We start from the raw sequence: 11,621 nt of genomic DNA, 5'->3' as shown, positions 1-11,621 counted from the left end.
CATGACGATCAAGAATATATATACTTTATGGGATCTTAAACGCATATTTCGAGGTGTTACAAACAGAATGACGAAATAAGTATACCTCCATCCTATGGTGGAGGGTATAACAAACAAAGCGCAACAATTCCATTTTTGTATAATAAAAGATTTTATTTAAATTTCAAACCAATGTTGATAATTAATCTTTTAATTTTCATCATCTACTTGGTTCTGTTCTTATATGGTTTTTCCAAACTGTGTTATATTTGAGAAGATTTAATGTTTTGTTGTTAGATCCTTAGGCCAATCTATCAAAACATAAAGAACAAAGAGATAATGAAGGAGAGAGAGAGTGAGAGAGAGTACGGCGAATTTTTCAAGCCAGTTTACCTATAATACTCTCTCGCTATGCTAAAAATACAACATAACGAACTCAATGGCAACTCTGCATAATCCACGAAGGAGAACAAAAAGCAACGCAGTAAGACTGTTGGCCTCAACCACAAGTGAGTGAGAATAGTTCTCCTTTGCTTTTGCAAGGGCTATGCTAAGATCGTTACCTACAGAGCAACTTCAGTTGTTCTGCGAATAGCCAGCGAAATGGATGTTTATCGTTTGATCGAGGAAGTACGCAAAAGACCGGCTTTGTGGGATTTCAGCAATGTACGCAACAAAACACACAGCATGCTAAATGACCTATGGGCAGAGGTGGCCAAAGCCATGGATGTGGATGATGGTAAGTAGAGCAAAAACAAATTCCTTTTCTCAAATAGAACGCAGAAACATAGAGTTTGCCCTGCAACACATTTTTTTTAATTTAACTTCTAAAGCTACATCACTGATGTTCAATAGGTATTGATTTCCCATCGCCTCTTTTAAGAGGCACCTCGCACAAAGATTAGAAATAAATGAAGAAAATTAAGAGAAGAGAGAATTTCAACATAACTGTGTAGGGACAATGAATGAGTTTTCAATGGAGAGTGGACACTTTTTTATACCCACCACCGAAGGATGGGGGTATATTCATTTTGACATTCCGTTTGCAACACATCGAAATATCCATTTCCGACCTTATAGAGTATATATATTCTTGATCAGCGTAAAAATCTTAGACATGTCCGCCAGTCTGTTGAAATCACACTACAGTCTTTAAAAATAGAGATACTGAGCTGAAACTTTGTTCAGATTCCTTTTTTGTCCATAAGCAGGTTAAGTTCGAAGATCGGACTACCTTCATATGGACCGATTCGTCGATTTAGGGTCTAAGGCCCATAAAACCACATTTATCATACGGTTTTGTCGAAATTTGGGACAGTTAGTTGAAATTTGGGACAGTTAGTTGCGTGAAATCTTTCTGCATTTTGGCCTAGATCGATCCATATATGGATATAGCAGCCATATAAAGAAGGAGGCCACCGTAGCGCAGAAGTTTGCATGTCCGCCTATGACGCTGAACGCCCGGGTTCTAATCCTGGCGAGACCATCGAAAAAAATTTTCAGCGGTGGTTTCCCCCTCCTAATGCTGGCAACATTTGTGAGGTACTATGCCATGTAAAACTTCTCTTCAAGTACGTGTCGCACTGCGGCACGCCGTTCGGACTCGGCTATAAAAGGGAGGCCCCTTACCATTGAGCTTAAACTTGAATTGGACTGCACTCATTGATATGTGAGAAGTTTGCCTGTGTTCCTTAGTGGAATGTTCATGGGCAAAAGTTGCAACTTTGCCATATAGATCGATCCGCCGATTTAGGCTCTAAGGCCCATAAAAGCCACATTTATTATCCCATTTTGCTGAAATTTGGGACAGCGTTAGGCCCTTCGACATTCTTTTTAATTTGGCTCAGATCGGTTCAGATTTGGATAAAGCTTCCATATAGACCGATCTCTCGATTTAAGCTCTTGAGCCCATAAAAGGCGCTTTTATTGTCCGATTTCGCCGGAATTTGGAACAGTGAATTGTGTTAAGCCCCTTGACATACTTCTGCAATATGGCACAGATCGGTTTAGATTTGAACATAGCTGCCATATTGGCCGATCCGCCGATTTAGGGTCTTAGGCCCATAAAAGCCACATTTATTATCCGAATTTGCTGAAATTTGGGACAGTGCAACTCACTGTCACTGTTGGGCTCCTTGACATCTTTCTGCAATTTGACTCAGATCAATCCAGATTTAGATATAACTACCATATAGACCGATTCGCCGATTTAAGGTTTTGGGGCCATAAAAGGCGCATTTATTTTCCGATGTCGGCGATATTTGAGACGGTGAGTTGTGTAAGGCCCTTCAACATTCGTCTTTTATTTGGCTCAGATCGGTCCAGTTTTGGATATAGCTGCCGCATAGATCGATCTCTCGGTTAAAGGTCTTGCGCCCATAAAATGCACATTTATTGTCTAAAATAATTTTAAACTTTGACGACTTAAAGCAGTACTTCACGTGTGGCAGCACAAAATGGCGCTCGCTTTCAAGCATCAGAGTTAAAATTTTTTTTAACTCTTCCGCGTTGCTTTTGTAACACCAAAAACAAAGTCCAACGTGCACATTCTGTTTCGGCCTTTATGCTTCGATGCATTGGAAGTTTGCAAAGCGTGGTAACCTAAATGGGATCGGCAATGGGAATAACTTAGATAATATCTCTACATCTGGCAACACTGTTTTGTTAAAAAAAACTACAACAAATCCCTTATTTACTTCTCATTTCCATTTTCTCTCTTTTTCCATTTTTCTTTTCTCCGATGACTTCATTTATTTGTCTGTGCATGGCTGTGTGTGTTGTGAACTTCTCCCCTCAACGGTAGTTGAACGCGTCCGACGCAAATGGCAACATTTGCGTCATTCATATCGCTCCATGGTGAGATACTATGAACGCCGCCAGAAGATCGATAAAAAGTGGGAATACTATGATGCCTTGAGTTTTATTAAGGATAACAAACGCAAAAGGCTTAGGAAAAAACAGGCAGCAGGGCAACCCCATATGAAAGACACTTTCCAAAAATCTGAGTTGCCGAAAGCTGACACCAGCATTGACAATCAATGCATGGAAATTGTAGACGAGGAGATAGACACTTTTGATGACAGCACATCCTTGGAGGAATTTCAAAGCGTAAGTTCATCGGCCCTTCTTAATGGATTGGCTTTGCCCAAAGGATTAACTGTGGCCAAACTGCCCATGGCTACTAAAGATGAAAATGGCCACCAAAATGATTGCCACACTGAGCCACCACTAAACTCAGGACTTGCAGAAGTAACGCTCAACCATTCCGTGACGAATACAAAGCCGGCTCCAAAATGTCCCTTAAGCGATTATTCCAATGATTGTGATTATAATTTCTTGATTAGTTTTCTGCCACAACTCAAGCGAATGAATGCGCTGCAAAATTTACAATTTCGTGCCAAAATGAGTGAAATTGTCTTAAATATTCTAAGTCCTACTTTGGAAGTGCCATGTCAAGTAATACCTTCAATGATGTCCCTACCGAATGGTTTGCAATGGAAGTAGAGTTGAATGAAATGAAATGAAATGTCAAACCAATAAAAAACTTTAAATATATATGTAGTTATAATAATTTCTAGACTTTAAGGGTTCATGCTTAAAAAAATTTGAAAATATTTTTTGGAAAATTTGAATTAAATTAGTTTTTGGAAAACATATCTAAAAAATTCAAATCTTCTTACATTTCTAAGACTAGCTAACCATGTGCGTCCGTCCGTCTGTCTGTTAAAATCACAACAAGACTAAAATTTTGCTATATCGGACTTTACTGACCTATGGCAGCTATATCTAAATATAGTCAGATCTGTACCATATTCGGGACGCATAACGGGAGGCTTTGAACAACTAACTGTTTCAAATTTCGGCGAAATCGGCTAATAAATGCGCCGAAATCGGCAGATCGGTCTATAAATGCGGCTTTTATGTGCTTAAGATACCATATCGGCAGATCGGTCTATATGCCAGCTATATCTGAATATAGCCCGATCTGGTCCATATTCGTGAGGGATAACACGCGGTTTTGAACAACTCACTGTTTCAAATTTCAGCCAAATCGGCTAATAAATGAGCCTTTTATGGGCTCAAGACCCTAAATCGGGAGATCAGTCTATATGACAGCTATATTCAAATATTGGCCGTTCTAAACCACAAAGGGCACGGATGTCGGAAAGCCTAACATAGGTCACTATGCCGAATTTGAGCGTAAAATCGGCTAATAAATGCGCCTTTTATGGGCCCAAGATCCGAAATCGGCAGATCGGTCTATAAATGTGGCTTTTATGTGCCATACCATATCGGCAGATCGGTCTATATGCCAGCTATATCCAAATATAGTCTGATCTGGTCCATATTCGTGACGGATAACATGCGGTTTTGAACAACTCACTGTTTCAAATTTCAGCCAAATCGGCTAATAAATGAGCCTTTTATGGGCTCAAGACCCAAAATCGGGAGATCAGTCTATATGACAGCTATATTCAAATATAGGCCGTTCTAAACCATAAAGGGCACGGATGTCGGAAAGCCTAACATAGGTCACTATGCCGAATTTGAGCGTAAAAGGATAATAAATGTGCCTTTTTATACCCACCACCATATGATGGGGGTGCGCTAGTTATTCCGTTTGTAAAACCTCGAAATATTGATCTAGGACCCCACTCTTATATATGAAATTCAATTTGTGTTTGTTTGTTCCGTATAGACTCACAAACGGCTGAACCGATTTCCTCGAAATTTTCACAGATAGTGTAGGTTGGTCTGGAAGAAAACATAGGCTATATAATTTTTTGATATCGGGAGGGGGGTAGTACTTTTAGGGTAAGGGGAAGGTCCGCTCCCCCTTACCACAAAAATAAAAGTGGACCGATCGCGACAATATGGGATTCAAATGAAAGGTATCCAAGAGTAGAGTACGAATTTCATAACAAAAGTAGGGTCCAAATACCTGGGGGCCGCTCCAGCCCTAAAACCCCTTATAATAGGTCTATTTGACGATCATGACAATATGGGACTCAAATGAAAGGTATTCGGGAGTAGATTACGAATATGGTCAGGAAGTAGGAATAGGCTTTATAATTTATTGATAACAGAAGGGGCCGGACCCTCCACCGTTACCCCAAAAACACCACCCAAAGTCAAAAGTGGACCGATAAGGACAATATGGGTATCAAATGAAAAGTATGCGGGAGTAGATAACGAGTCTGACAAACACATTCATGTCGAAGTATAGGGCGTTAACCACCCCCACAAAAACGCCCAAAATGGGCACATTATACAATCACGGAGATATGGTACTCGGTTTGTTTATTCCGTATAGACTGAAAAACGGCAGAACCGATTTTCTCGAAATTTTCGTTTATTCTGTAGATTGGCCTGGAAGGAAACATAGGCTTTATAATTATTTGGTATCGGAAGGGGGACGGACCCTCCCCCTTATGCCAAAAACACAATCCAAAATCAAAAGTTGACCGATCGGGACAACGTAGGTATCAAATGAAAGGTATAAGAGAGTAGAATACGAATATGGTATTAAATTTTGAGCCTAAGTACCCATCGGGCCGCCCCAACGCCAAAACTGCCCCAAACAGACATATTGGACATTCATTTCAATATGGGGCTCAAATGAAAGGTATTAGGGAGTAGAATTCGAATCTGGCATACAAAATCAAATCGAAGTATAGGGGATCATGCAATGCCTCAAAAACACCATTACAACCATTATGACTAAATTTGCGTCTAAGTACCCATCGGGCCGCCCCAACCCCAAAAACTGCCCCAAACAGACATGTTGGACGATCATTTCAATATGGGGCTCAAATTAAAGGTATTCGGGAGTAGATTTCGAATCTGGCATACAAAATCAGATCGAAGTATAGGGGATTACGCAACGCCTCAAAAACGCGATTACAACCATTATGACTATATTATACTTGGCTGAACTGATCTTCTTAAAATTGTTATAGATTGTGTACGTTTGTCTGGAGGGAAACATAGGCTATAAAATTCTTAGATATCGGGTGAAGGCGGACCCTCCCCCTTACCCCAAAAACGCCACCCATATCCGAAAGTGGTCCGATGGGCACAATAAAGGGCTCAAGTACCCAGCGCCCACATATTCGAAGTTCATGTCAAAATGGGACTCAAATGAAAAGTATTAGACAGTAGATTACATATATGGCACATAACACTAGGTCCAAGTAATTGGAGATCGCCCACCAATGGGCATATTAGCCGACCATGGCTATATGGTACGAAAATTAATGGTATTAGGGAGTTGATTACGAATATGACATTAAAATTTGCGTTCAAGTCTGAGTGGCGCTTTTCCTCCTAAAAATACGTCAAATGGGTCATTTGACCCATTATGACAATATGGCAACACGAGTTTGATGTCCAATTTTCGAGCCAAGTGTTTTGGGGTACGCCCTAAAGCACCCCCTAAACTGAACTTCTTTTCCGCAGGGAATAAAGAACGAATTTGATATCTATTTTCAGTGCAAAGTGCCGGTGCAGTGGCCGCTCCAGCCCCAAAAGACCCTCCAAACGGTTCATATTTACCGGCAATGGCAATATGGGGCTTAAATTAAAGGGATTTGGAAGTGAAGCACGAATTTGATATCCATATTTGAGTCGAAATATCTGAGGTGCCATCCCGCCCCTAATGAGAACATTACCTTAAGGAGGAACATTACCACCAGGAACCGAGAAGGGGCAAATTCTCACACATTAATGAGTGCTTTCTGATTCAAGTTTAAACTCAAGGATAAGGGAAAATTTTTTATAGACGAGACCGGACGGCGTTTCGCAGTGCGACACTTCTTTGAGGAAAGTTTTTTAAATGACCATGCGTGTACCTCGCAAATGTCGCCAATATTAAAAGGGGATAAACACCGCTTTGTTCGATGTTCTCGCCAGGATTCGAACGCGTTCAGCGTCATAGGTTACAATGGCACGAATTCGATATACGCATTCAGGGCGAAGTGTCCCCACCGTAAAAAGATATTAGAGGGTTAAAGAAGGCGCAGCGGAGCGGGCCCGGTTTGGCTAGTAAAGTATATATGTTATTGATCGTTTCGAAATTCTGATTCGGACTAGCCATGTCCGTCCGTCGAAATCATGATAGCGGTCGAACGTGAAAGCTAGCCACTTAAAATTTTGCACAGATACTTTATATTGATGTGTGTCGTTGGGGATTGCAAATGGGTCATATCGGTTCAGATTTTGATATAGCACCCATATGAACCGATCTCCCGATTTAAGTTATTGAGCACCTGGAAGCCGCAATTTTTGTCCAATTTGGCTGAAATTTTGCACATAGTGTTCTGTTATGACTTCCAACAACTGCGTTAAGTACCGTTCAAATCGGTCCATAAGCTGATATAGCTCCCATATAAAGCGGTTCTCCGACTTGACTTCTTGAGCCCCTGGAAGCCTCAATTTATATCCGATTTGACTAAAATTTTGTACATAGTGCTCCGTTGTGACTTTCAACAAGTGAGCCAAGTACGGTCCGAATCGATTCATAGCTTGATATAGCTCCCACATAAACCGATCTCCTGATTTATCTTCTTAAACCCTTACAAGCCTCAATTTTTGTCCGATTTAGCTAAAATTTTGCACATGGTATTCTGTTATGACTTTCAACAACTGTATCAAGTACGATCGGAATCTGTCTGTAGTTTGATAAAGGTCCCATATAAACCGATCTCCTGACTTGACTTCTTGAGCCCTTACAAGTTGCAATTTTTGTCCGATTTGGCTGAAAATTTGCATCTTTAATCAGATCTGGCAACCGTAAACATTTGTCCTCGGCTACCAAACGACGACTTACCGACTTGCTGATGCTACACTCTTATACTACTATACAACACAAATTCATTCGCATAGTGTAGTCCGTGAGAAAAAAAATCTACTAATCTGTTTGATGTACAGTACCTGTAAATGAATTTATCTTGCTACTACATAATTGATGCACCATATCGTTCTGGAACGTTTCTACCTAAATTTCTAACACGTTTTCCACAACAAAGCAAAGTTAACCGTCATCTGGTTATGCGATAATTGAAGACCATAGACTTTAAGCAGGACACAGGTAACAAACATTTACGCCAAAACAGGCATGTCGTGATCTAGGTGCCGGAGCCAACAACAAAATCAGAAAAACCAGAATACCTATTTACAAAATTTTCCTAAAGGGTAAAAATTTCCTCCTGTTGGGTTACTTCGAGATATAAATTTTTAAAAACTCTGTTACAAGGTTTTTCTTGTAATTTATGATAAAATTTAATTGTGTTACACAGTGTAATAACTATTTCATGCCTAAATATATGTGAAAGTCAAATAGCGATGATTTTTCATGAATGTTAAATCCTAAAATTTTGTTGGCGATTTTTTATCTTTTGCAAAAAAAAGTTACAGCGGCAACCCTACTATAGCTGCATATATTTGCTCAAGAGATTTCACGGCGAATAACTTAACCTTCAGGTATAGCACGAGAACACAGGCAAAGAGAATTTAGTTTTTGAGCAAATGGCGAAAACAGTGGACGTGTATGGCCTGATTGAAGAGATCCGCTTAAGGCCGGTTCTGTGGGACCTTAAACATGAGCAAAACAGTAATCGAGCGGTTGTGCAGAACTGTTGGGAGAATATAGCAAAGATTCTTAAGGCAGATGGTGAGTGTGAGACGGCTGTTAGGCTAGAGATGTTTTTTTGTTATTCAAGGCTTTGTTTTTTTTCTTTCCTTTCATCCTGTCTTCTCTATGCCATTCAATTCGCTTTGTTAATGACGTCATGACAAAAGTTCGCATTTGCAAGGGTAGATGGAGAACCCTGCGCGATACCCATAGTGCTCTGCAACGCAGAGGAGTTTTTAACATGAAGCGACGATGGCGTTATTTGGATGCTTTGTATTTTCTTAATGGACAAGAGCGAAAGCGAAAAAGACGCAAAGGCGAAAATAATGCAGATGATCTATTGGCAAGTGGAGACTCATGGGAAGGCAATACAACGACTTATAATGGCAATGAAGCAGCAAAGAGAAAAGTTGAAATTGGCGATAAAAATTCTCTGAATTCCATTCTGAATGGGTCTGATATAGTGGAGCATAAAAACTTGAATGAGGATTATAATAAATTTTACACCATATTTTGTGATGAAGAAGAGCAGAGAAGGGAGATGGACCTTATGGATGGTCTGATCCACAACGATGACAATGCATTTGATGATCTTTTGGATATATCTGAGGACTCGGAAGATATGTTGCCAACAAGCCATAATATTTGGGATAGAAGTGGAGTAGAAATAGTAAAGCCTATTGATAAGGACACAAACAACTATGCCCAGCCGCCTCATAAGGAATGTCCAAAAGCCAGCAGTGATGTAAACATAAAAAGAACTTTTGCGGATGATGATAGCATAAATCAAAGCTCCCACAGCATATCGATACTTCGAAAACCAAAGAATGTTTATAACTCATCTGCATCTAGAACGCAGCTGCCTACAAAACATGTACACTTTCCCGAAAATCTTGGCCAAGCAAGAGTTAGTTCTAAAAAACCCACTCAAGTTCATGCCAATAATTTTTCAGTGCCTGTTTCGGATGATCCGGATTACAATTTCCTTATGAGCTTTCTACCCTATATGAAGGCAATGAATCATTTACAAATTCTTAAATTTCGCTCAGGAATGTGCGAACAGATGTTGACAATTCTAAACCCCCACACAAATGGAAGACAATCTACGGGGTCATTACAAAGAAATCCCACTGTTGCCGTAATGCCAAATTACTTGACGGGAAGTAGTGCCAATAATGTTGCAATTAATGCGGTTACCTCCACTACCTCATAGACCATACATTTAGAAATAAGTCATTTGAGATATTCTTTAAGTTTGTTTAAAATAAATGTTTTTTTTTTACTCCAAATATATGACAAATTCAAAACTAAATACGAGTATATAAACTGAATTTCGAAAAATGGTAATGGGTAATTCTTTGAGGGTGGCAGCACTGTTTGTTAAGTGAAAAGTGTTAAGTGTACTCTGCTACTTCATCATGGAGACACTCACAAACAAGCAACGACTACAAACGAATTTAATTTTTTTTATACCCTCCGACATAGGATGGGGGTATACTAATTTCGTCATTCTGTTTGTAACACCTCGAAATATGCGTCTAAGACCCCATAATGTAAATATATATATTCTTGATCGTCATGACATTCTAAGTCGACCTAGCCATGTCCGTCCGTCTGTTTGTCGAAAGTACGCTAACTTTGGAAGGAGTAAAGCTAGCCACTTGAAATTTTGCACAAATACTTTTTATTAGTGTAGGTCGGTTGGGATTGTAAATGGTTCATGTTTTGATATAGCTGCCATATAAGCCGATTTTTTAACTTGATTTCTTGAGCCGCTAGAGGGCGCAGTTCTGTAATTTTAATACCTCCGATATAGCCTATGTTTCCTTCCAGACTAAGCTACACAATATGGGAAAATTTCGAGAAAATCAGTTCAGCCGTTTCTATGCGGAACAAACAAACCCAGTCCCATATATCCGTGATTGGCTAATGTGCCCATTTTTGGTTTTTTTGTGAGGTTGGGGTGACCCCCCTATACTTCGACATGAATTTGTATGCCAGATTCGTTATCTACTACCGCATTCTATTCATTTAATAGCCATATTGTCCTTATCGGACCACTTTTGATTTTGAGTGGTGTTTTTGGGGTAACGGTGGCGGGTCCGCCCACTTCCGTTATCTACAAATTATAAAGCCTATTCCTAATTCCTAAACATATTCGTAATCTACTCCCGAATATCTTTCATTTGAGTCCCATATTGTCGTGATCGTCAAATAAACCTATTTTAAGGGGTTTTGGGGCTGGGGTGGCACCCCAGGTACTTGGAGCCAACTTTTATTATGAAATTCGTACTCTAGTCTTGAATACCTTTCATTTGAATCCCATATTGTCCCGATCGGTCCACCTTTATTTTTGGGCAGTACTTTTGTGGTAAGGAGGAGGGTCCGCCCCCTCCCGATATCAAAAAATTATATAGCCTATGTTTCCTTCCAGACCAACCTAAACAAATCTGTGAAAATTTCAAATTATCGGTTCAGCCGTTTTTGAGTTATACGGAACAAACAAACACAAATTGAATTTTATATATAAGAATATGCCTCAAGTCCCAAAGATGCCGCCCTACCCCAAGCGGACATATAGGCTAATCGGGACTGTTTGTGATCTATTCTCAAGCGGGTCTCCGAAGTACACCGGGACAGCTAGTACTTTATAAGGTCGTAAGTTGATACTTCAATGTGTTGCAAACCACCCCCCATACTTGGGTGGTGCGTATAAAAGACAAAGTTGTTTCACTTTTATTATTTTCTGTCCCACTGTGCAACGTTTAATTCTAATAGTTTGATCCATTTTCTAAACAACAAAACTATCGAGTTTGCATAGCACTCGCTAACAAACTAAACACAAACAAATTGATCGAAGACAACAAGCTCGAGTGAGGTAAGACAAAAACTCGCTAGACATTTTAAAATCCCTCATTTCTCGCATACATTAATCAGCCATGCACAAGCAACAATTTGTTTTCTGTCTGTGTGCCTTTGCTCAATATATCGCTTTATCGATCCAACAAAC

At 39.8% G+C, this 11,621-nt stretch overlaps 2 protein-coding genes across 2 annotated transcripts; both read left to right on the top strand.

Annotated features, from left to right (window-relative positions):
* Positions 1–576: 576 nt before the first annotated feature.
* On the top strand, positions 577–3,483 carry LOC106088863 (uncharacterized). Its single transcript, XM_013254572.2, has 2 exons — positions 577–718; positions 2,783–3,483. The coding sequence occupies exons 1-2, from the start codon at positions 583–585 to the stop codon at positions 3,481–3,483; spliced, it is 837 nt and encodes a 278-aa protein (XP_013110026.2). The 5' UTR covers positions 577–582.
* Positions 3,484–8,505: 5,022 nt separating this feature from the next.
* LOC106088864 (uncharacterized) lies at positions 8,506–9,884 on the top strand. Its single transcript, XM_013254573.2, has 2 exons — positions 8,506–8,650; positions 8,779–9,884. Exons 1-2 carry the CDS (start codon positions 8,506–8,508, stop codon positions 9,822–9,824), a joined length of 1,191 nt encoding a protein of 396 aa, XP_013110027.2. The 3' UTR covers positions 9,825–9,884.
* The last annotated feature ends 1,737 nt before the right edge of the window (positions 9,885–11,621 follow it).

This window comes from Stomoxys calcitrans, chromosome 1 (assembly GCF_963082655.1).
Source record: "Stomoxys calcitrans chromosome 1, idStoCalc2.1, whole genome shotgun sequence".
NCBI lineage: Eukaryota > Metazoa > Arthropoda > Insecta > Diptera > Muscidae > Stomoxys > Stomoxys calcitrans.
The sequence above is the reverse complement of the archived record's forward strand: the minus strand, read 5'-3'. Positions and strand labels throughout refer to the sequence as shown.

What these genes read in the sequence shown, in the direction of transcription:
- LOC106088863 (XM_013254572.2), top strand. Translation starts at nt 583, where the DNA reads ATGGATGTTTATCGTTTGATCGAGGAAGTACGCAAAAGACCGGCTTTG. An exon ending in AGCCATGGATGTGGATGATG is followed by an intron (nt 719 to 2,782) that starts GTAAGTAGAGCA and finishes CCTCAACGGTAG; the next exon opens with TTGAACGCGTCCGACGCAAA.
- LOC106088864 (XM_013254573.2), top strand. Translation starts at nt 8,506, where the DNA reads ATGGCGAAAACAGTGGACGTGTATGGCCTGATTGAAGAGATCCGCTTA. An exon ending in AAAGATTCTTAAGGCAGATG is followed by an intron (nt 8,651 to 8,778) that starts GTGAGTGTGAGA and finishes TCATGACAAAAG; the next exon opens with TTCGCATTTGCAAGGGTAGA.